Source organism: Bombus fervidus, chromosome 11 (assembly GCF_041682495.2).
Source record: "Bombus fervidus isolate BK054 chromosome 11, iyBomFerv1, whole genome shotgun sequence".
NCBI lineage: Eukaryota > Metazoa > Arthropoda > Insecta > Hymenoptera > Apidae > Bombus > Bombus fervidus.
In genome coordinates this window covers 8,127,988-8,152,001 of record NC_091527.1, presented here as the reverse complement: position 1 = coordinate 8,152,001, position 24,014 = coordinate 8,127,988, and the positions used below count along the sequence as shown (strand labels likewise).

The window sequence follows — 24,014 nt, the reverse complement described above, 5'->3', positions numbered from 1 at the left end:
ATGTGCAATTGTATTCATGGTAAACAGTCTAATGAACTGGTCAAGGTAGTATATGTAAAGGTTGATCGCTCTCTTTGTCTATAGTTGATAATCGTTCTAACAATACTAAGAATCATGGATTATGAATTTAAACTAAAAACTGATACAGATCGGACGAAAGTCGAAGATCTTTTTGAATTTGAAGGATGTAAAGTTGGAAGAGGAACTTATGGGCATGTCTATAAAGCTCGCAGAAAAGAAGGGTTAGTGTTTCTAACCTAACATAGAAGATTGCGTAGCATTTAATACTATTATATTTTACATGAATAAGAATAATCTTTAATTTTTCATAAATTGTATAAATCTACAGGAAATATCTTTTTGTTACTAGAACATTGTAGCTTTTACTTCAATGTTTAAATAAAACTAATTCCTATACATGTTTTGTATGATTTCTAGAATTATCTACATATAATATACACAATGATTTATTTTAATTATTGTAGACATTAAGTACATTACATAAAATATTTATACAAGGTGTGAATTCTTTTCATTTTATCCTTTTCACTTTCTCTGATTATAATGCGTATATACTTGACATTTGAATAGAGTACCAGATAGCGAATTAAAATCTCGGCCAGACACAAAGGATTTTGGCCTAAAGCAGATTGAAGGTACAGGTCTTTCAATGTCTGCATGTCGAGAAATTGCAGTAAGTATTGATTCTTTCTTTTATATGTATACTTTAGCATTATATGTAATAATGATAATTTTATTACAAATATTTTGATATGCTCCTTTCTACAGTTACTTAGGGAACTAAAACATGTAAATGTGATTACGTTAATTAGAGTTTTTCTATCACACATTGATCGCAAAGTATGGTTACTATTTGACTTTGCTGAACATGATTTATGGGTATGTTCATGTTTATTACAAATACTTTCTAATAATATAGCTATTTTATTAAACAGTACTTTCTATCTTGTAAAATATTAATAGTTTCTTATTTTAATTGATAGCATATAATAAAGTTTCATAGAGCAGCAAAGGCTAATAAAAAACCTGTTATGGTACCAAAGGGTATGGTAAAATCTTTATTATATCAAATTCTAGATGGTATTCATTATTTACATTCCAATTGGGTGCTTCACAGAGACTTGGTAATTTGTTATTATTTGCAAATACTATACATATATGTGTAATATTTTATGTATGATTAACTTGGTTATTATATATTATAATTTAGAAACCAGCAAATATCTTAGTAATGGGAGAAGGAAATGAAAGGGGACGTGTAAAAATTGCAGACATGGGTTTTGCTAGATTATTCAATGCCCCATTAAAGCCTCTTGCAGACTTGGATCCAGTTGTAGTGACATTTTGGTATAGAGCACCGGAATTGCTTTTAGGTGCTAGACATTACACAAAAGCTATAGGTATTTTGTATATATTTAAAAATTAAAATTAACTGTTCATGCACAATTGCTTCCAAGTATTCTCCTTCTATCGTTTCAGATATCTGGGCAATTGGGTGTATATTTGCAGAGCTTTTAACTTCTGAACCTATATTTCATTGTAGACAAGAAGATATTAAGACTAGCAATCCGTATCATCATGATCAATTAGATAGGTAAAAATTTTGTTTGATATATTACTATGTTCATAACATAGAAGATAACACAAAAAGAAACGAATTTCTTTGATGTCCAGGATATTCAATGTGATGGGATTTCCTTCGGAAAAGGATTGGGACGATATTAAGAAAATGCCAGAACATCTTACATTATTGAAAGACTTTAAAAAAGCAAAGTTAGTATTTTTTTAAAAGTAGGTGTCTTACAGAAAAATAAAAATTTGTAACTTAATTTTAATATAAATATAAACCTTTTTACAGCTATGCAAATTGTTCTCTTACAAAGTATATGGATCGACATAAAATTAAACCCGATAGTAAAGCGTTTAATCTGGTGAGGCTAAGTAAAATATTTTAAGCCTTAACCATTTTTCCGAATAATAATATTAATTGAAACATTTCAGCTTCAAAAACTGTTAATGATGGATCCAAATAAACGAATAACTTCCGAACATTCTATGCAAGATGCTTACTTCCAAGAAGAACCATTGCCAACGCAAGAGTATGTTTGTAACGATTTATGCGATGTTGTCTCAATCATATCGATCGATTACTGGTAAATCTAGAGCTAATCTAATTAAATAATGTTGTAGTATATTTGCCGGTTGCCCTATTCCTTATCCGAAACGGGAATTCTTAACGGACGACGATACAGAGGAAAAGACTGAAAACAAAGCACGGCAAAATCAACAACAAACTGTGAGTGTATATAGATTTATTCGTGTAATTAGTTTCCCTTCTTACGAATTTCGTAAAATTTTAGCAGCAAAATCAACAGCAACAAGGGAACGGCGATCATAATCATGGACAAAACGCAAAGCGGGTGAGACTCAATGGTCCTCACGGGGCTCCAGAATTTCATCAACATCAAAGTCACGCGATGACCCATCAACAGCCTCCAGGGATGGTTTATTCTACAGCACAACCAACGCAACCGTCAAATTTTCATCAACGCTTTTAAGCGATTTCGTTTGAACGATTGAATTCATTGATAGAGCAATTAAATTATCAGTTTACTGATTTAATCGATTTCTGTATCAATGAACAGACCGGCGACTCTTGTATATTCACAGTACGATAATATAACTTTATTTATATATTGTATACATATAGATGTTTTACAAAGTACTTTTTAGACTTTACATGCATTTCAAATTTCAGAAATATGACATTTACGATACGTTAGTAATATTACTGAAAACAATATATCGATTTCTTGCCCCCTAATAAGCGACATCAGTAGATTTTTTGGTAATTTCAAGAACGTAGACATCTGAGAAATTATACAGTTCCTAAATATCCTTGCGTTTACTTTACGTTTAACTGCTAATCAAACGAACAAACGAAATATTATATTGGTAGGATAAGGGAAAAATAAATGGTAGCCAAAATCAACCCGAAAAAGGTATAGTTTGAAAAAGGGGACGAATGAAATGGAAAAAAAATGCAAATTGGAAAATACATGTGGAGTCTTCATCCAGAGGATGACGAAGACGACTGAAGTTGAATTGAGCGAAGGGAAAGTACGCATGCGCGGTAAATCATTCCGCAGCAAGGTGGCGGTCCGTTGTGCCGCGCGCTCCTGAAACGCAGTTTCCGTGAATCGGTGCTTGACGAAAAAAGTGTGCGTGAACCGCGTGTTACTGCGATCGAGATGCCGATCAAACTACGGTCCATTTATTCGCCAGTCAGCTCGTTGTTTAAATGAAAATAAAAGGTGAGAAACATCTTACGTATCGAACTATGTACGTGACTTTTCTTTCCTACTATTCCACGTTTTGTCAAGTTCCATTAATTTAGAAGATGAGCACCTGTCAAACCCGGTCACGTTCCCTTTTTTTTTTCTTTTTTTTTTTTTAGCGAGGGACACTGTTCTCGATGAAACTTGTTTGTTTCGTTAGTATTGGTTCAAAATAATTATTATCCGGGTATTTTTTATTTTTTTTTCAATTTATAAAAGTGCTCTGCTGTTTTGACAAATTCATAGCGCACGCGTTATTTCCAGTTTCGAGCGAATACTCGTATTGCACAATACTAAAAAATCTCTTGCGTAATAAACAACGAAAGAATTCTAATCGTGTTGTATAACATTTTAAAAAGTGATGCGGTATTATTCGTCGATTTCTCACTTTGATTTCTCATACGGCAAATGAACACTCGATAATGTTTTTCGAGCGTTGGCGATGAAACATAATGTTTCTTAGATTTTGATCAATAGCTGCAAACCGTAAACAGTGATATTTTACATAGCTGCTAATATTGCGTAATTAAAAGCCATAAAATAGGTGTTTTCCCTTAAAAGCGTTTTCTTCGTGACAAAGAAAAAAAAATTGTAGAAGTTAAGATCTTCAATTTTAAAAATATCAAGAAACGTTATAAATACAAAAGTAAAAGTAGTAGAGGGGGAGGGGGCGATCCTGACCACTATAATCCAACAACCAGTTGAGGGCCATGACCACGTTGCGACAAGGTAACCGCAATTAACTTGGATCGATTAGTATTAACCGAACGATTCGAAATCCTAATTGTTTCCGAATCGTGTTGAACAACTATAGGAAATATGTTAATACAGTTAAGACGATACATGGTACATATACGTACACCTATGTATATTTAATGCGAATTAATCAAGACGTGCTATCCACCAAATGCGATTCGTCGCAGACATATGTAAATGTTTATGTTCCCTGAGAATTTTGTTATTATATTCGTGACAAAAAGCAAAAGACAGAAAAATCCAACGAAAGATAGGCATTTTGTTTCGCACAAGGACGTTCGGAGTATTCTATTCTAACTTTCACACGAAGACAAACATGACGAAACTAGCAATCTCGTATCCTCGTATCTTAGTACGAAGATCAGTGCGAAAGATGTTCGAAACTTTGTATCAGAAACGCTAGCCTAAGTATCGGTACCCTGAAACGAAATAAAAAGACGCTGATCGGATAATAGAACGATGCGTCGATCATCGATAATTCCATTGGTCACTTCGTAGGTTGTTACGAAAAGATTCAGGATAGCTCTATCGTGCGGGTCTATACATGGAGATGGCCTCTGTTCGATATACGTTTTCTCTAAAGGAATAAGCAATCAAGGTACGATTCGGAAATGTCGCGGTAGATCGCTCACTTGCTTCTGGAGCTAATATCAAAATGCCGAACAGCGAAGTGCCGTTCTCGTCTATAGCTGTAAAGATCTATAGAAGAATCTATCTTGCCAAAACGTGAACGCGTGCACGCGGACCTACAGACCGCGATCTTCCGTGAATTCGAATCGCGAACATGACGTGATCACGATTCGTATGGAATTCTCTTTTCGGTGACGAACGTCCGAGAAACGACATTGGCGATGGTCGAAACTTCTTTTGTCGGTAGTGAAAGACGTGGGAAGAGAGGAGAGCAGATTGTCGGTGAACAGTGAACACATACTTAACTTCGCGCTGTCGTACGCGAAAGAGAACGAGAACAAGAATGAGAGACAGAGAAGAGAGGCGAGGTCAACAAGGTACCCGATATGGTATCCCACGTCCGTCGAGAGTGCTATTTCATGTATATGTATGCCTAAATATACACGATACACACATAAATTCGTACACGCGTTCGTAAGATCGTCTCTGCTTGTCTCTAAGTATTAGGAATCGTCACGACTGAATTACTAAATGTAATATTATACACGGCTTTGATAATTGTTCTTATCGCCGTTCCTTTTCGTTCGACCAAATTTCATCGATCTTTGGTATAGATCATTTGGTATATTCGTCATAGCTTCGTACAGGAACGCCTGTAAATTACGCGGAACGTTCGACGGTTCGGTTTTCGAGCGATATGCTCAGCCGAAAGATTCGTTTCGTATGGTAAGGCACCATAGAGGACGAAGCTCAACATCGAAGCGTATCTTTCTTTTTCTTTTTTTTTTTTTTTTCTTGTGTCAATGTATCGGATCGCGCGGCCTTCCTAAGATGGCCAGTGCCACCGTAAATGCAGACACGCAAGTGCGAACTTGGAGGTCGTCGGTAGGAACGATTGCAGGAAGCACCGATGACTTAGTACGGCTGCAGCAAGGCGTACCAGCATGAATCATTTCTACCAGCTTCTACTGCGCTGGCGATATATTCGGAAACGTACTCGCGGATCTCCCTTATTTACGATCAATACTCTATTGGTTCTGGTCGTTTGAAACATGTGTCGTCTACATCGATGTTCGAGAGCAATCGTAACGCGTTACTCGAAATTACATATACACTGCAATTTTCAGATCTTTCGTCACGAGCGAAAGTCAATGTATCGACGAGAAATTTGCTCTTAGCTCTACTGACGCGATCCATATCGAACGATTCATCCAATATTTACTTATACGTATATATAATACGTACTCCTTAATGGTGGCCCTTAATAATATTCAAGAATCTATTTTTAAACGTGACTAGAGGTATGCGCATGCATACGGTGACGCAATCCTATGGTCTTTCCCCTATATTTCCCTCTCTTCCTTTCCCCTCTTCTTTCTCTCTCTCCCTTTCACTCTTACTCTTTCGCGCCTCTTCACCCCTCTTTTTCTTTCCGTTGCTTTCCTCCTTCTCTCTCTCTCTCTCTCTCTCTTTCTCTCCCCTTCCACTGTACGATTGTCTCTCTTTCTTTTCTCGTGTCCTCCAATGTAAGTAAGTATTTACACTTATGTATTCTTCGACGACGTACATATTTCTACATTCACGGTCTTACGAAGCGGGAGACTTCATTTTTCGTACAGCGACACTACCTTCCTTCGTTTCGATCTTGCTTATTCTCGGCTCCTCCATTCGTCCAACACAGCATACCGAATAACGAAATAACTTCGATATGCTTTAAAAATCGAAAATAAAGTCTTCGGCAGCCGTCACTTACCAGATTCTTCCCTTTTCTATCCGAGTTCGATAATTGGACTATAAGTCGCGGCCTCGTACGAGACACGCATAAAGAAGAGCGTGTCACGTTGACGCTCGATCTAGACCTCGTTCTAATTCAACTTGGTTTTATCTTGTTTATTTTGTTAGTAGAAATTGAATCGTTTCCGTGGAGTCGTAGAGTAGCGAGATGTTTTCAGAGGATGATCGGTAACGTTATGCTTCATTGAAATCTCATTAGATCGTCGAACCGTAAATCCGTAGCAAGTATGACGGTATATCGACTCGTGATTCGCAAATTATGGTAAAAGAAGTTGACTGGCCGTTACGAAACGCTATTAGACACGGTATATTAGATTTTTCATTCTGTGTAACGTAATTACATTTATACGCTACTTTGTTGGTTTATCGAGTTATCGCGTAATTAAATGACGGTAAGTTTTGAAACTCGATGAAAAGCGTTTTTTCGTTTGTTTCAGATTCGGAGCAGAAGGTTTCTCAAATGCAGCCGATATGGATTCCCACGTTGGTCTCGACTATATCGTGGATAATCCCGATTACTGCGTCAAGCTCGCCACGGGTAAAATTATTCAATGTTCTCGATAGCTCGAATGTCAGATAACCAGCTCCGATTGCATCCTATTAATCGCATATCTCGTTGAATTTCAGCCTTGGACACAGCGTGTCCCTCGGTTAAGAAGCAAGTGGTAGAATTGCTTTCGGCGCTGTGTGTTTACAGCCAGGATGGAAGACAGAGAGCTATCGATACTCTTCACGCGTATCAGGTGATCGAACTTGAGTAACAAATTCGAACATGGATCGGTTGTTCGTTGGTTCGTTCGCAAAGTAACGAAGTATTACCTCAAAGAACCGCAATTTTTATCGTGGTGGTATTAGGTAGCGTTTAAATGCAAGGTTGTCGTATCTGTTCGATGCAGACACAAAGAACGCAAAGTGGCGTGCTAAGTTTGCGTAAAAATCACAGTTCAAGGTCTCTCTCCGGCAAACAAAGGACAATAGATGTACGTTGCTTGGAAGCTCCGTTCGCGAGAATCACCAGGCTACGGCTACGCTATTGCACGCTACACAAACGATGATTCTATGCGACACGTTTTCTTATCGGAAGCCAATTCGTTCTTTGTATCGCATCGCAAACAAATTTTGAAAGTCGCAACGCCGGAGTTGGTGTTCGCGCGAGCGCATTCGTTACAAACGCGAACGAGAACATTGAACGTCTTTTACGTTCAGTTTTCTTTTTTTTTTTTTTTCTTGCATTTCCATCTTTGTTTCGATAGCGGAGAAATAACGATCGGTGACACGTTGCAGAAAAGGAAAAACGAACGATATCGATTACGAATCGTGGTGGAAGAGTTGCAGAACGCCACTGCCGAAGATTATCGGACCGCACTATTGGCATTCATAAACTGTTTAGTCATCTCTACGCCAGTGCTGAAGGATCGCATAAGAATTCGCAACGAGTTCATCGGTTAGTAGGCAGATGTTGAAATTTCCCAATCACTTTTATATCGTTGACGATGTCTAGAATAGATGTATCTGGCAGAGAAACGAGCAATATAGTCTAACGCGTAATTTATCTCGGTTGCAGGTTTGAAGCTCCTTCCGATTTTGAACGAGCTGCGGTGAGTACAGTACGACGACCTGGATTTATGACATTAACTGATTAACACCTTAACATCGTTGAATAATAAATAATAATGAACGTTACGAAAGGGCGCTTTATTGTACCCACACCTTCTCATTTGCACTTAATGCATCGTTAATATCGCGCATGCATCGAGCGTCGCGTCGTACGCAACTAGCCAGAATTATTAAACGATTCCATCGAGGATTGGTTGACTAACGAAGCAGGAATACATTCAGCCTATGCGATGTACGACAGTTGCATGCACTAATCCAATCATCGTGTTCGCATTTCCGTTCTCCCTCTCTCGTTTTCAGGTGATCACATTTCCACCTATTCTCGTTTATGCGTCCATACGTAAGATCATCGCGTCATACCGCGATATCTTTCGCTTCGTTGTCGTGCGCAAGCGAAACAAAAGTAAGACGAACTGCACGAAACTATGATTGGAACTACAATTATTTGCGTCGAATCGCGAACTCGCAGTTTTGTCCTTTCTGTTTAGCCCTCTACAGGAATAGTACGATCTGTCATTCCTCCGCGGGATGACGGACGAACAAACTATTCTTGATCGAGCAAAACCAATCACGTGGAAGCTGCTTTAAATATCGATCGAGAAAATCACCGGTCAGGATTTACGATAAAAGAAATCGCGACCGATACGTCCGATATCGTGGACGTTTCGTCGGAACGACATCATGCTTCAACTTTCCTACAAATTTTTCTCCATCTTTCGATTCGTTAAGTCGTGTCTGTGATAAGAACGATGCGACCACGCGAGAAAGTTAGCGGTTTATCGATCGCGCGTATCTACGTATTCGGAAATCGTTCAATTTAGTTGTCTGTTCCTGCCTTTTTCGCCGAATTCCTCGTAAAATTCACCGTTCTCCTCGTAACCGAACGGCGCGTGATCCAAAACGCGGGGAAGGTGAAAATGAAGGAAAGATAGAGAACGGGGAAGGCGAGGAGAAGATGGAAATCGCGTGCGAAAGCGAAAGAACGTTCGCGCAAAACGGAGAGGAGCAAGGGAAAAAAGAAGAACCGAAATACGTGGCTCGAAGGGAGAGAGAAAAGACCGAATTAACTCTCCGCGAGTATGCTCGAGCCGCGATGAGATGTAGCTATAGCTGGTACCAACGGACTCGGCTGGAACGCCGCCGCGTCGTGATACCTCTCATTCGTTTGAATATTTATACTCGTTGAATGCTCGCCGAGATCGTTCGAAATCTCATAATTCGTCGTCGTCTCGCGTTTTCTTTCGCCTTTTACATGTCGCGTACGGCCTTCGTCGAGTTACACGCATCTAGTTACGCGTTCATTACGAGCGAAACAATTTAACGAACCTGTTATCGCCGTTTCGACGATACACGTACGATACGTAGTGTTTAGTGCAAAGTGATATTCTAAATTGTATCTTTTGATTCGAGACGATTCTTTGCATTTAAAAGTTAATCCTCTGTATAATCGCAAATACAGTAACTATATCGCGCCTATGTCAGGAGCGTAAAGCGTAAGATACGATAAATCGGTTGCGTCGTGTGCGTCGGCTCGTTTTGTTTCACATAAAAAATCGGCGAAACGAAAGAGAGTAGGAGAAATAGGATCGAATCGTGAAAGCAAGAAAACCCAGAGAGAAGGAAAAATCGGTAGGATAAAGAAATAGAAATTGTAGAGAAAACACGGTCGTGTCGAGCGAGACGAAAATAGAGCGAAGAGCTCGACGTAAGGGCTTAAAACGTACCCGGATCAGGAAGGTGACGCGATTGTTCTTGCAGGAAAAGCCACGCACCGGATCTGAGAGTGCAACTCGATGTTTTCGACGACCAACGAGAAACCGACGAGGAATTATCGAATCACGGACCACCTGGAATCGATCTTTCTTCCCATGTGGATGTCTTTTATGCGATCTTTGGACAAGTAAGAACTCGATATCGTTAGACGAAACTTTGCAGACGTTCTGTTTGCGCTTGACGTTATTAGATACGATCGATAACTTCTGTTCCGCGACCACTTTATTTAGATCGCTGATACACCGCAAGAAATACCATTCTTGAGTATTCTCCAGCATCTGTTACGGCTGGATCCGAAAGATGCTGCTAGCGATCTAGCATGGGATACGGCAGAGACGTTGGTTCATAGAGCTACGCTGTTGGAGAATCGAGAAGACGCTACCAAATTGTTGCGTTCACCTAGTCTTCAGGTAATGGCTTGTCTTACAATTCCATTTCCATCGAATTTCCTCCTACAATGGCTCCGTTTATTTCGTTTTTACCATCGGAAAACTAAAAAATGAACGAGTAATCCATTTTCCAGACGAATCTCTGTTGTCACTGTCGAGGTACCGATCAGACGTGTGGAACCTCCCGAAAAGCGTCGTTATCGGTGAACAATTCGACGACGCCTCTGCCACCTTTACCGCCTCCTCCTCCGCCTCCTGTACCCGTTGATCCGTCAGGTACAAGCTCGCCGACACAAAATCGCGTTTTACCACCACCTCCGCCTCCACCGCTTCTTACCGGCAACGCTACGTACGCCGATGCATCGATGGATCCACCGCCAATGCCGCCGCCGTTGCACGCATTACCGGTCACACGAGTACCCACCCCCGAGCCGCCGAATAATCACGCGAGACTACTGCCGCAACAGGAAATACCCACCCCCAAGGCAAAAATGAAAACCATCAATTGGAACAAGATACCAAATCACAAGGTTCGCTTCTTTGCTTAACGATCTCTCGATCTCCGCCGCGTCCATCGATATCGTCTTATCGTTTCGGATACCGTGATTTCTAGGTGATCGGAAAGCGCAACATTTGGTCTCTGGTTGCCGATGAGCATCAGAATTCTCCCATGGCGGATATAGATTGGGCAGAGATGGAAGGGCTGTTTTGTCAACAAGTACCGCCGGTATTACCAGCCGCCTCGTGCTCCTCCTACGGAGCAAACTCCGATGCCGAGAGACGACGTAGGGAACCCACCGAGGTACTACGTATTTACGTATTTGCTATGTAACTACATAGACTTTTGCGCCAGTCACTCGATCCGCATTGCCAGATGAGTTTTCTTTCACGAGTTTCTTTCCAATTTATTTCAGATCGCGCTTCTCGATGGCAAGAGGAGTTTGAACGTTAATATATTCCTAAAACAGTTTCGAAGGTAAGCGATCTATCGCGATCTTCTATCCGAGACATAGAGGTACAGATTGAAAACGGTGCCGATGATTTCCAGTTCGAACGAAGATATTATTCGGCTTATAAAGGACGGCAGTCACGACGAGATCGGGGCGGAAAAGTTGCGCGGCCTTCTAAAAATTTTACCGGAGGTCGACGAACTGGAAATGCTCAAGAGCTTCGACGGGGACAAGTCGAAGCTCGGAAACGCCGAGAAATTCTTTTTGCAACTGATTCAAGTACCAAAGTAAGTATCTTCGACGTAGTTTCTTATCATAAGTATTATAATAGACGGATGAAAAATTGAAATCGAAATAAAATTCGTCTGGTGTGCCTTGCCAGTTACAAACTACGTATAGAATGTATGCTGCTGAAGGAAGAATTCGCCGCTAATATGAGCTATTTAGAACCAAGCATCAATTCGATGATCCTAGCTGGTGAAGACTTAATGACGAACAAGCCGCTTCAAGAGGTGTTGTACATGGTTCTGGTGGCCGGAAACTTCCTCAATTCGGTACGAAAATAGAACGAAACCACTCGCGTTCGTTGGAAAATTGACGCGCGCAAATGCGAACACGTAACTAAAATTACCATCGTCTATGTACGTAGGGTGGTTACGCTGGGAACGCCGCCGGAGTAAAGTTATCCTCTTTGCAAAAAATAACTGAAATTCGAGCGAATAAACCAGGAATGAACCTTATACATTACGTAGCTCTGGTAACGTATATTCTTCGTGTTTCTTCGTTTACGCGTATCGTTTCTAGTTTATGTTCGAACGTTTCGTGCACCCGTAGCAAGCCGAAAGGAAGAGGAAGGATTTGCTGGATTTCGCAAAGGGTATGACCACTCTGGAAGCCGCTACGAAGTAAGTCCTTCGCGAAAATAATCTACTCGATTTAAACAACAGCTAAAACGTTCTCTCTTTTATCCTTTGTCGTGTGTGTGTGTGTTCGTGGTACACAGGACCACAACGGAGCAATTAAACAACGAATTTAACGCACTCGACACAAAGATCAAAAAGATCAAGGCACAGATTAATTTTCCTTCGACGGAAACCGACATACAGGAACAGATGGCACAATTTTTGCAGGTACCGCGTCTTTAATGATTACTTGGTTGTTGGTAAAACAAAGAAAAAGGAAAAAGGAGGAAAACGTTAGAAAATCATCGAACGTGTCAAGAAAATCTGATTAAGCTCGTGCTTTTGTCGTAGATAGCGGAACGAGAAATGAGTCAATTGAAACGAGACATGGAAGAACTCGAAACGTTAAGACGATCGCTCGCCGAATTTTTCTGCGAAGACAGCAACACTTTCAAGATCGAGGAATGCCTCAAGATATTCCATCAATTTTGCCAAAAGTTTAATCAGGCTGTCGCAGAAAACGAGAGACGTAGAATTCAAGAGGAACAGATATTGGCAAGGCGCAAACAACGAGAAGAACAACTTTTGGCTAAAAAACGACTACGTACGTGATATAAATACGTATAATCTTTCTTCCCTTTTCCTTTCGTCAAGTCGTACATCAGCCTTTCTCTTCGATCGTTACTTCGTATCACAATCGCGTCATTTTACCCAACTGTTACAGTGACCAATAACCAACAACAAATCGAGGCGCCAACCTCTGAATCTGAATGCAATTTAATTGGTTACGATCCTTTCGATCTTGCTAGCGGTTTACCTCAAAGGAATTACGGTCGTCCCGACGTTAAGGTATACGTTTTTCAGTTATTCCTTCGAATCAACGAAAATAACCATATTCAACGTCCGATTTTTCGATTCTTCCCGATTTAGATCAAAAGACTGCAAAACGGGGCTGTCACTTCCGACGAAGATGTCTCGATAACCGGATCGCCTAATATTCGACGACGTTTAGGTTCTTGTTCCGGCGGAATCGCCGACCAGCAATCTACCAAAGAAGAAACTTACTCGCCAGGTATTCCTACCTTATTCCTCGATCACGCGCGTTACCTTTCTATCGGACGCGACTTATCCTTCTTCGCTACTGTTCTGCATCTCCTTTCACGTTCGTAGATGTTACCCCGAACGGTACTCTTCGTCGTCGAAGAAGTCGAATACCCTGCGAGGATGACGACGGTAATTTAATGGACTTCTTAAGGACGTCGGGTCAAGACGGCACTCGTGAAAGAAAATCGTGGGGTAGCTTAGGTACAACCAAATCGTTCGCTCTTCTTTTACGATACGTAAAATTCCTTTAAGAAACTTGTTCTTCGTTCGTCTAAAAATAGTAGTAATAATAATAATCTTTTTATCCTGATCAACGAGCACAGATCGGTCGTGGGCAAGAAGAGCACGCGGCCAGTCTCGCAGAAGCGATCTATTAAACGCAGATTTCTCGATCGATCGCGAAAGGCCAAGTTCTCCGTCGCCTTTACTCGAGAGCAAACCTTTCTTGCAAGAGGAAGAAACGAAACCGGCAGGGTAAGCAACGTCCCTAATGAATCAACGCATGATGCGTGTGCTCTGTAAATATGCGTTTGTGTCGATTCGTAAATAGGAAAGCATGGCGGCAGAAGATCGAGGCATGGTTATCGGAGAACGAGAAGGAAGACCGTGCAGGCGAAGAGCTGCAGAAAAAAGCAAGACAGTTGCACCATGCGAATCGACGCTCCTACGAAGACTCTGGTAAATATCGAGTATATGTGTACACACGTACTAGCATATATGTACATTGCGAAACGTTTTAAACTCCGTTGACTTAACGCGTAGAGAGCGAAGGCAAGACGAATATTCAAATGGAAGCTGGTTCCACCCATGATACGTACTCGGAGGTATACGACTGGCGCCCGTCCGTTGAGAAGACAGATGTGATGCGCACGATGGAAGCTATCGAAGGTTATTCTTTCTATCATAACGCAGAGACCATCTTTACCATTTCTACAAAATTCCTTTCTAGTTTATAATTACGAATCGAATTCGAATACGAACTTGTTCTCGTTCCAGAAGCCGAGACGCATCCGTCGCAAAAGGATAAATCTCCTTGGCGAAAGTCGAGCCTAAACGTACCAAATAGTATGGAAGAGACTGACCCGCGTTATTCCCGCAGACTAAGATCGCGACTGAGCGCAGAAAACGTGTTAACATCCAGCACTTTGCAGGTTGATACACTTACTTAATCATCGAGTATCGATTCCTCTCTTGCCAAGCAAAAAGAAACAATCCAAGTTTCGTCTTCTGCTTCTCTTCTTATTGCAGTCGATCAAAGAGGAAGAGAGAAAGAAGAATAAGACTACCGACGTCGTGAATTCAAGCCCTCAAGATGAGTTAACGATTTATCTAAGACAGCCTTACGGCGACTCTCAAACCGCTGGATCGCGGAGATTTTCGAAACTGAAGAAAGGCGCCGACGAAGAGAAGATCACCGACAAGATCGAGATCGATTCCGATAATATAGAAACACCTCCAGCAACTAGAAAGTTATTCAGCCCACCGAAAGAAGTGAAGCCAGTTGAGAAAGAACCGTGTAAAAGAGAACGTTGCAGCAGCTCTTTTCAAAGCAGAGACTTTAAGAATCCAACGTCGAAAAATGTAAATAACACAGACTTCGGAATAGGTAAGTTGTGTAAAGCGTTTTCCGCTAGTAATTTCGTTACCGTTGTCGTTATCGTTGATTCGTTTCAGGCAATTTTGATCGTTACTCGGCGGCAAGGAGAACACGAAGATACAAAAAAAGTCAAGACTCGGCAGAGAAAGACTCGAAACAAGAGTCGATGGTCGATGCCGAGTCGTTGGAAGTGAAACCAGCTGACCGTCCGCACTCTTTGCCACTGTCGGAAGAAGAAGGACACGGCGAAGATTCTGTGCCATCCGTTTGGCAAGAGAAATCGAAACGGCAGGCGGAATCCTCGAGTTCGTTCGATATCGACACTGCATTGGCAGAGATCGCTCGTTCCGGCGAAGATCTTCAACGATTGTCGCGTCCATTGGTGCACCGAACCTCGAGGCTACCGGTCAGTCAACCGTCGGCCGTCGTCGCCGTAACCAACACCGTTCTCAGTCCCGTGATGCAGGAGTCTCGACCTCGAGAATCCTCGTTGACCGTTCTCGCGGAAAGAGCTGTAACTAGCCGCGAACGACAGAGGACCATGATCGATCCTAGTCAGGTAAAAGAGGCGATCAGACTGACCAACAATCCGCCGAGTCAGGTGAACGAATGTCAAAACGTCTCAACGTGCCGATCTCGGAAGCAATCTCGATCTTTTGGAAAAAACGAATCCACGAGCGATGAAATCGATCTAGCCATTACCGATTCGAATCGTTGCCAAGAAAACGCAGATCCCGACGTCGAGATTTACCACGACAAACGAGCCGAATCCACGCTGCGAAACCAAAGCAAGATACAATCCGTACGATCCAACACGGACGGTTCGATCTTTCATCCTAGATTCGTGCCGCCTGATATAAATGTCACCACCTCTAACCCCTCCTCTTTTTCTTTGTTGCCTGCTTCCGGGAAAGTGCGAGATCAAGAGATGAACGACGAAGGATTCGAGGAAACGCAGAGTTTAGTTTCGGAAACCCTCAGTCAAGAAACGTCCTCCGGAAATTACGAGACGGATACCCATGATTCGACGCGATGCTCGCCAGCCGAATTACGCTATCCTGGAACCGATAATCATCCTCCCGTTCACACCACCATCGACCACATCCAGGTAACCGAACATGATCCGAGCAAATCGATCGGAGATGCGACGTTAAAAACAATGTCGTCGTCGCCGCCACCGCCGATCTCGAAAGGGTACGAGAAACGAGCGGGCTCGATGAAACACACCAGCGAGAAGTCTAGCTTTCTTCCGAAACGAACAAACGTCTTAAAGCGGGACGTTGCAGTGAGAAAAGCGACAGAGTCGATGAAACGAAATTCAAATCTGACGTTCCAATCGAACAACAGTCAGACGAGGAACGAGGTAGAACGTTCGGGATCGAGAAGCAGTCTTCGTAGCTCGCGAAGTTCCTTAAATAGCGCCACGTCGGTAAACACTGTACGAAATTTAGTTCCGAATCACGCGCCTCTTCGTACTTACACGTCAGCGATTTGCGCGTTAACCAACGATTTGCGAAAAAGTCCGTCACATAGTCCGTTACCGCCGAAAAGCAACGAAAAACGTCGAACGAATCCCCGCGCGACGGTCACTAGAATACCAGCAAGCAGAAGCAGTAGCAGCGGAAGCAGCGTGGGCCCAACTGCGAGAACCGCTCGCAAATCTCTCGGGGTAAGCATTCAACTAGCCAGCTATCTTCTAATTTTCATGACAGCTTGTGTAAAATAAATCGTCGTGTTTTCAGTCAACTACCGATGTGCAAAAAGCAAACAAAGGACGAGCGCTCTTCTCGCGTAGTAGCAGCAGCGGAAGCGGCAGTAGCATGCGTCCACAGTCTTTGCCATTAAATCGTGTAAACGTGGAAAAGGTGCCATCGTCCGTCACTAAAAGTAAGTTGATTCACCCAAGAACTGGAACCAGAAATCACAGTTTTATGAGACCGACAGCCGCAAGTGTGAACAAAGGTTCCATTCCGAATCTACCCAGGAGCATCAAAGGTTTGGTCAAGTAATAATTCTGTAGAAAAGAAAAAAGATTCGCTCAATATCGATTGACACGCATCGATAGCCGTTGGCGATGCCCTACGTATGCTTTCTTCTAACACAATCATTATCTTTAAACACTCGCCAGAGTTTTAAACTCGTGGAGTTTAAATCGTTCGCTATGATATCATAGAACATCGAAGTCATGTCGAGATCGTTCGTGGATGACGGCATAGTCGCCTTAAGTTCATTAGATATCAGTTCATTCAGAAGCATATACATATATCGAAGACAATGGCACTCGTTTGAAAGATATTAGATTGCAGTATGAAATTACAATGTTTCAATGTGAGAGATTGAAAGGTCGTGGAAAGTTAAACGATGACCTAATATTTATGGTATTCCTTCGGGTTCTAAATAAAATACAATTGCTGCGATGTGAGAAATTCAGAGGTACGAGGACTATTGTAAAATACCCTGTACGTACGTCGCCAACCGTTATATAAAAATTTCCGGAGATACAATATGCATATATGACATTACGCTTTACAGAAACTTACTAAAACATCGCGAAAACAGTGTTTGCTGAATTATATAAGTTATTCGCATCGCGTGAAATGCAATTATCTTAATCTGAATTTGAACTGTCAAATTACGATTAACGAGATAATGCAAAAAATAACTTATATGTACGCGAGTTTGTAGCCATCGTATACACTAGCTAATGTATCGAATAATTACTTTCAGTCTTTTCGAATTCAATTACATACACGCATGTATCATAGGAAATCACTAATAATCGATTTAACTCGCACAGTACACACGCGAGTGTCGTTGATAACAAAAAAAGAAATAAATATGTATTATGTAACTATGTTGAAAAAAGAGATTTTAATACCGGATCAAAACGGTAACGTCCTATATTCGCACTATATTCGGGATCGTCTTATTCTTACACAGGATGCACAACGATGTAGCGAAAATTCGTAAGTAATTGAAAACAGTTAGATAGTTCAAGAATAAGACGGTTCCAAAGTACACGCGATGAAATGTAAAAAGCTATTATGATGTATCCATATACTGTAACGATAAGTATTCCGAATTGGACGAACAAAAATTATTTACAACAAATAAATCGTTTTACGAATGGGTTACGAACATAAAATAACGATCGCTAACGAAAAAAACGACGATGCAAGATTTCGGTAATATTTAAACAAGCATTCGGTTCATTATATCTTCTTAAGAACGATCACGGAAGCCAAGGGAGACCGGACCCTTTGGCGCGAGAATAAATTCAAATTGCAGATCAAGCTCTTCGTCCACGATGATCTCGAACTCCCGTACGATCTACGACAAAATTAGATAATTGAACGTATAACGATGCAACACCAAACACGTTTCAATATGTATCGCGCATGAAAACGAACCTTTGCCAAAATAAGCTGCAACGCGAGATCCACGAATCGCTTGCCCGGGCATATCCTTCTTCCAGTTCCAAAAGGCGCAACCAATAACGGTGAATGAGGATTGATAGGCGTTAGCCATCTATCAGGCAAATATCTTCCGGCATCTTTAAAATTCTTTTCGTCCATGCCTGCTATCCAAGTGTGTAAAAGGACCGTTGTCTAGAAGAAAAACGACGATTAAACGATGATCGAACGACGAGAAAGAAAAAGAGAAGCGAAAGAGAAGAAAATAAAAAGAAGAAAAAAGAGATAACCCTAAAGAACTGGTTTCTGATTAACACAAACAGAAGCACCGCAGCCGTTACTCACTCCAGTAGTAAGATGATAACCACTTAGTTCGATGGGTTCGTCCAAAATGCGAGCGATACAGGTTGTCGTTGGAATTATTCTAAATGCGAAACGACATAATGCAGCCACACGTTAAGACACGTTAGAATCTTTTTAGAAAAGAAATGTGTCGCGCGTTACGCACCGGAATGATTCGGTGATACATGCGCGCAGATACTTGGCGCGCCGTAAATCCTCGATCGTCAAATCGCAGCCAGGCGGTGCCAATGAATAGGTTTCTTCGTAAAGTTTAGCTTGTACATCTGGATTACGCCCGATCAAGTAGAATAGAAACACCAAAGTGTTTCCTAGCTGTGCACAACCATGAGACGGTAAGCATGCAAAAATTAGAAAATATTGCAAAGACTTGCTGCATCGAAATGCAGTAAAAAAATAACGTTCTCACCGTGTGTATACCAGCCGCTATGAAGTCAACGATAGCCGCCTTCTTATCGCATATATCGAGACTCTTTTGCTTTAAAATGGATTGAAAAACAGCCTCGACCGACTCGTCTCTAGCATCGTTTCGCTTCTCCAATATAGTGGCTTCGACGATCTCCGAAATGATACTGAAAACCAACAACCTGTATAAGGCCCATTGAATTTTCAATCTATTCGCACGATACCGCTTCGAACCAGCCAATACGTACTTGTATATCTCGTCCTCGCTTTCTATCAGTTGTTTGTACGCGGAAGTTGGTAATAATTTCCACAGCGGTAATCCGTAAAAGGCGTCCCGCGAGGCCGTGAAGTGTATCCTGACGGCTTCCGCTAATCTCGTAGCGAGCTCGCTGCTGGAATCTGGCTTTAAGAAACCCAAATGTCGACCCAAGATCAAAGTACAGGTGCCTAGACCGAAACGAATACAGAATCCAAGTGAAAGATCACGTTACGCGTGTGATAACCACTACCGCGGTAAAGTATATCTTACTTTCGAGTCCCATTTTGTAGGCAAGCTCCTCGAAACCTATTACTTCATATCCCGTCCTTCGTCGACGAATCAACTCGATGAATGAATCTGCGGCGATGTTCAAAGCCGGGAAGAAGCCAAGAACGGTATTAGCACCCGTCAGTTCTGACGTAAGAGCTAACCGAAGATCGTGCCATGTTTGTCCCTGTCTATCGAATTATTCGTTCGTTTAAATCTAAATTAAACGCAACCTTCTCGTTTCTCCTACCAATGCTCGTAGATATTTCACGACTGTAAACGGTTCTACGAAAAACTTTATCCTTCCCCTTTTATTTTATTGCGTATGTGTACACACACACAGAGAAAGTTCGTCGTCAAAAAAATAAAAAAAAAAAAAAAAAAAAAGAGAGAGATAAAGGAGATACCCACTCGTTGACCAAACCGAGATTCGTGTAACGATCCCGACGAGTTCGTCGATAGTAGGATATAACCTCTTGTGGGGGCCGAAGCGGATACTTGGAATTTCGGCGGAGAATAGCTTCGATATCCTGACGAGAGAATACAGAGATCATAGGAAAGTTCCATAATGTTTCCTCTTTACACAACGGTCCATATCGTTTGTTCAAATCTATTCTTGAATCAGAAACGATCGGCTATGTTAAAATGTGTAGGTATAGCGAATCGGAATCGGTTGTTCGCTATAAGATTCGAAGTTTCGTTTCGTAACGAAAGCGACGCGTATACCAGGGCCAAATTTCTTACCTTTGTAAGCATCGTGAACCTTGTTCAGCTTATAGTAGCCGATACAAGAAAAGATCCATCTGGTTCCGAGAATCGGTAAAGGATACGGTCCCGGTACTTTGGTTACCGCTTCGCGCTTCTTATCGTGTTTCTCCTCGCCGGATGGTACTGTGAACAGATGGCACAAAAACATAAACGATCGCGCGGAAAGAAAGCGATTTTCTCGAAACGTTCGAATCGATCTATGTACTATAGAGCGTATCAAGCAGCGAGCAATAATTTCTCAAACAAGCAACAAGATCGCGTCGAAACACGAGGTTTAAAGTTAGAAAGGGGATTGTGATTGTATACTGTACACAAACGCGCAGCGCTTCGAATCGAAGGCCGCCCATACACGAAATATCATTTTCCTTCGACCTTTCAAATTTATACACAACTACATATTCGAGCAGGAATAAAGTCGCGTCGAAAAAAGAAATTAGATATTATTCTATAATACGATGGCGCATTCTTCGTATTTTTTCTATTCGATTAGTGCGACTAACGAACCGTGTAAACGTATAAAATTTATTTTCATAACGCGAACCCGATGAAAGGGTTTTATTTTCAGAGAAACTTACCATTGCTTTTGTGAGACGTGCCGCTCCAAAACCACCAAGCTGGCCGATAGCTAGTAGCGAAGACCAATATCGTCAAAAGAGCTAGCGCGATTACTTCGAACCAAACGCTCGAGAGTAACATCTCGACACTCCTGTAAAAGCAGGAACAAAATCGCCCACTTGCGAATATTGTCGTTCGATCGCTATTATTCGAATGGAAAAGCAAATATTTGGAAGCTTCGTTATCATGTTACGAGATACCGATCTTTGAGCGAGAAGTACACATTGCGTACTTCACATTATCTCGCTGGCTCTCGGATCTTTAACTTGAACTCGACGCGACACAACGTGACGTGACGCGACTTGACAAACAATTATTATTCTTATAGACGTTCGTTATCTCGACGATAAAGGGATATATCGAGAAAACAGTCGCAAACTCGACACGCGCATACCAAACGCTATGTATCGCGGTTATTTATATATTTTCACGTGACATCGGCTGTCGCGGCCGAAAAATTCAAATCGACGAACTGTAACCACGAGGTACAACGATCAACCGTGTCGCGTAAAACACGAGTAGGTATGTATACAGTTGAGACCCGGTGTAAAACTGTTCGATCCTAGATAGGTAGGGGGTTCGTTCGACCGGTCTATGGAGAACGATCGCGAAACAGGAAACTGATAGAGAGAGAGTTTGTTACGCTTCGAGAGAATATAGGAGAAGCGAAGCGCGTGTTAGTACCGCTCGCGGAAGGAACGCGGATCGCGATAAATCCAACTAGTCGTTGGCAAAAAAAAAATGACGCACCACCGCTGCTGCGAGTCCATTCGAAGTTGACTGACTGTCCCAGTGTTATTTACGGACCGGCGGTTTCTTCTATTTGCAGTAGGCTGATAACACGTGTCGTCACGATGACCCTGCTCTCTCTTTCACTCGCTAATCTCAAAGCTGTTACACGGATCGGAGAGAAAATGCCTAAATACCCGTCCCACCGATGCGATGTGAACGATACGATACATGATGACACGCTCGTCGGCTTGTGTACGTTTCACGTAACCAAGACCTGTTGTCATTACGAAATGCGTAACTTGCCATGCTCGTGTTATTAAAATTTTCGATATACGTAGTAAGGCCGAATAAATACGGCAGGTTATTTTAGAAAAAAGAAGAGAAAAGAAAAGAAAAGAAAAGAAAACACGCGATTCTTACATTTCATTAGTCCACCAGTACTGTTGCGGCTAATTAAATCTAACATCGAATCGAAATGTCTAACATCGTCACTTTGTTACAGGTTTCCTCGTTACGTTCCCCCGTGTTCTTCTAATTTTATACATACCTACTCTCAACGTTCTAAGACTGACGAGAAACGCGTAACAAACCGATTAATGATAAAAATTATGTAACATCGCATCGAACGATACGTATATTGCTTTGATCAATAACCAAATTTCTTTTCGCGCCGTATGTATACGTATGGCGTATCGGTCGTGCGGGCAAAGGGATGATCTAACTATTAAATTTACAATTTTACGGTCTATCTACGAAATAGAAACGAAACTATGTTACAATTGACTTGTTAACGCTCCGAATTCCAGTATTCTATTATTTTATTCTCGCTTAACGTCTATCTGTGTAAATCGATGCGGACCGTCTTTGGAGGAACTAAATAAATTCCATGGAAAATCAAAGCGGATAAGACGAAATGAAAGAAATGAAAATTTGTAAAGAGACGGATAACGATCAAATCGATTTCAGCCCGTTTGGTTTATTACATTCAAATAACGATCATCGATCTAATGTAAGGAAATACGAGTATAAACCAATTATTCGTTCCCACGGTATAAGCGCTCATCTACCACTAGAACCACATGCTCACACCATGCGATTCACACTATTTATTTTAAATACGTATACTGTCTCGCTTTAAATGGATTTTGTTCACATAAATATGAAGCAGAAGCAAAAAGACGATATACAACGAGTGTTTCAATGACCCGCTTGTGCCCGGATAATCGACGGATTTGTTTAAATTCGCATATTCGTGTCACGGGTAATGATCAACCAGTGGATAAAAACAAGACGTTCTTGTACTTACGAAGGGTGCGCGTAGTCTGAAGTACAGTTAAAAAGAGACGCCAAACGTCGCGTCGTGTCGTCGTCGTTGAGATGATTGTGATGGTGGCGGTAGCGGTAGTAGTGGTGGTGGTAATGGTGATTGTGGTGGTGGTGGTAACGGTGGTAGTGGTGGTGATGGTGGTAATGATGGTAATGGTGATAATGGTGATGGACTATGGTGATTTTGCTACTCCCAATGAGATTAACCGTAACCGTGACAACGTTGACGAAATGAAAAGCAATTCATCATATTGATAAATCTATTTTCCTATGATAAAAAAAAGGAGGCAGGCAAATTCTCGTCTTACATTTTATAAAATCAAATGTATAAATGGTTTTAAGGCGACGGGAGACCAGAAAACTAAGAAATATCGTCAACTTTGGTAAAGTATATGTAATAATATGTATATTTAAAGATGTAAGACGTGTAACAAAAATTTTATAGTTTATAGGTTTTTATACAAACGGAGATACAATTAGAAAATCGATTTATGATATTTACAGTCAATGTTATTGCAAAGGTTTCCAATGATCGGACAAAAGTAGAACTTTTTCGCAAATATGAGATACATACGAAAGGTATAAAAAAAGTAATCCGAAGAGAGGAACATGCACGGAACACTTACCCATATATATATGTGTGTCCGTACGCATATACACACATACGGGTGGTATATCGCTGTACGAAAGGTAGTCGACCAACCAGGAAGTGATCACGAGCAACTGGTCACTCGCCGGAATTCTGTCCGTTGCGATTACACGCAATTTCTGTGTAGTCTGCTTTAAAATTGGAATTCCTCTCGAGATTCGTATAATGACATGTTATTAAAACGGGAATTTTCTCGTGCGGGACTTTATTCAGTGACGAAGATAGTCGCGCGTTTATTCGATAAAACAAATTCCTTCCAAATTCTTCCTTGGTAGCTTTACTCTTCCAATCCTTTGTGTTATATGTGTATAACATATAATCCTCTCCTTTATGTTATATAATTTTTCAA

The 24,014-nt window shown here is 41.4% G+C and overlaps 4 protein-coding genes across 7 annotated transcripts; 3 read left to right on the top strand and 1 right to left on the bottom strand.

The window, feature by feature from the left end:
• Positions 1 to 47: 47 nt before the first annotated feature.
• Cdk8 (cyclin-dependent kinase 8) lies at positions 48 to 7,282 on the top strand. Of its 2 annotated transcripts, none has more exons than XM_072012715.1 (13): positions 48 to 242; positions 592 to 694; positions 790 to 900; positions 1,005 to 1,145; positions 1,232 to 1,421; positions 1,501 to 1,615; positions 1,696 to 1,794; positions 1,880 to 1,952; positions 2,023 to 2,120; positions 2,212 to 2,317; positions 2,385 to 3,335; positions 6,977 to 7,077; positions 7,167 to 7,282. In XM_072012715.1, the coding sequence occupies exons 1-11, from the start codon at positions 115 to 117 to the stop codon at positions 2,577 to 2,579; spliced, it is 1,359 nt and encodes a 452-aa protein (XP_071868816.1). In that variant the 5' UTR covers positions 48 to 114; the 3' UTR covers positions 2,580 to 3,335; positions 6,977 to 7,077; positions 7,167 to 7,282. The 2 variants fall into 2 exon arrangements, with proteins under 2 accessions (XP_071868816.1, XP_071868815.1); XM_072012714.1 differs by having other exon boundaries at positions 49 to 242; positions 2,382 to 3,335.
• LOC139992381 (inverted formin-2-like) lies at positions 6,688 to 12,413 on the top strand. Its single transcript, XM_072013169.1, has 13 exons — positions 6,688 to 6,707; positions 6,977 to 7,077; positions 7,167 to 7,296; positions 9,915 to 10,056; positions 10,160 to 10,339; positions 10,453 to 10,848; positions 10,932 to 11,120; positions 11,233 to 11,294; positions 11,367 to 11,555; positions 11,651 to 11,822; positions 11,918 to 12,025; positions 12,103 to 12,173; positions 12,272 to 12,413. The coding sequence occupies exons 1-13, from the start codon at positions 6,688 to 6,690 to the stop codon at positions 12,411 to 12,413; spliced, it is 1,902 nt and encodes a 633-aa protein (XP_071869270.1).
• Form3 (FH2 domain-containing protein formin 3) lies at positions 11,963 to 17,722 on the top strand. Its single transcript, XM_072012700.1, has 13 exons — positions 11,963 to 12,025; positions 12,103 to 12,173; positions 12,522 to 12,774; positions 12,895 to 13,019; positions 13,101 to 13,242; positions 13,341 to 13,475; positions 13,598 to 13,748; positions 13,825 to 13,952; positions 14,037 to 14,162; positions 14,271 to 14,425; positions 14,523 to 14,880; positions 14,949 to 16,540; positions 16,614 to 17,722. The coding sequence occupies exons 3-13, from the start codon at positions 12,537 to 12,539 to the stop codon at positions 16,878 to 16,880; spliced, it is 3,417 nt and encodes a 1,138-aa protein (XP_071868801.1). The 5' UTR covers positions 11,963 to 12,025; positions 12,103 to 12,173; positions 12,522 to 12,536; the 3' UTR covers positions 16,881 to 17,722.
• Positions 17,098 to 23,813, bottom strand: Shd (cytochrome P450 family 24 subfamily A member shade). Of its 3 annotated transcripts, XM_072012708.1 has the most exons (11): positions 23,643 to 23,813; positions 20,919 to 21,049; positions 20,320 to 20,466; positions 19,987 to 20,185; positions 19,579 to 19,766; positions 19,298 to 19,496; positions 19,054 to 19,216; positions 18,793 to 18,959; positions 18,630 to 18,708; positions 18,282 to 18,479; positions 17,098 to 18,201 (listed from the first exon to the last, which is right to left on the bottom strand). In XM_072012708.1, the coding sequence occupies exons 1-11, from the start codon at positions 23,678 to 23,680 to the stop codon at positions 18,094 to 18,096; spliced, it is 1,617 nt and encodes a 538-aa protein (XP_071868809.1). In that variant the 5' UTR covers positions 23,681 to 23,813; the 3' UTR covers positions 17,098 to 18,093. The 3 variants fall into 3 exon arrangements, with proteins under 3 accessions (XP_071868809.1, XP_071868808.1, XP_071868810.1); XM_072012707.1 differs by having other exon boundaries at positions 19,054 to 19,496; XM_072012709.1 differs by lacking the exons at positions 20,919 to 21,049; positions 23,643 to 23,813 and having other exon boundaries at positions 19,054 to 19,496; positions 19,987 to 20,190; positions 20,320 to 20,459.
• Positions 23,814 to 24,014: the final 201 nt, after the last annotated feature.

Excerpts from the sequence above, each read along its gene's own strand:
- Cdk8 (XM_072012714.1), top strand. The coding sequence starts at position 115 with ATGGATTATGAATTTAAACTAAAAACTGATACAGATCGGACGAAAGTC. Across the intron at positions 1,795-1,879 it reads AAAGACTTTAAAAAAGCAAA|CTATGCAAATTGTTCTCTTA; the intron begins GTTAGTATTTTT and ends ACCTTTTTACAG. Across the intron at positions 2,318-2,381 it reads GGCAAAATCAACAACAAACT|CAGCAAAATCAACAGCAACA; the intron begins GTGAGTGTATAT and ends GTAAAATTTTAG.
- LOC139992381 (XM_072013169.1), top strand. The coding sequence starts at position 6,688 with ATGTTTTCAGAGGATGATCG. Across the intron at positions 7,297-9,914 it reads TATCAGGTGATCGAACTTGA|GAAAAGCCACGCACCGGATC; the intron begins GTAACAAATTCG and ends TTGTTCTTGCAG. Across the intron at positions 11,295-11,366 it reads TTCCTAAAACAGTTTCGAAG|TTCGAACGAAGATATTATTC; the intron begins GTAAGCGATCTA and ends GATGATTTCCAG.
- Shd (XM_072012707.1), bottom strand. The coding sequence starts at position 23,680 with ATGTGTGTATATGCGTACGGACACACATATATATATGG. Across the intron at positions 21,050-23,642 it reads GGACACACATATATATATGG|GAGTGTCGAGATGTTACTCT; the intron begins GTAAGTGTTCCG and ends CTGCTTTTACAG. Across the intron at positions 20,467-20,918 it reads CACGTCTCACAAAAGCAATG|TACCATCCGGCGAGGAGAAA; the intron begins GTAAGTTTCTCT and ends ATCTGTTCACAG.
- Form3 (XM_072012700.1), top strand. The coding sequence starts at position 12,537 with ATGAGTCAATTGAAACGAGACATGGAAGAACTCGAAACGTTAAGACGA. Across the intron at positions 13,749-13,824 it reads GAAGAAACGAAACCGGCAGG|GAAAGCATGGCGGCAGAAGA; the intron begins GTAAGCAACGTC and ends ATTCGTAAATAG. Across the intron at positions 14,426-14,522 it reads TAACATCCAGCACTTTGCAG|TCGATCAAAGAGGAAGAGAG; the intron begins GTTGATACACTT and ends TTCTTATTGCAG.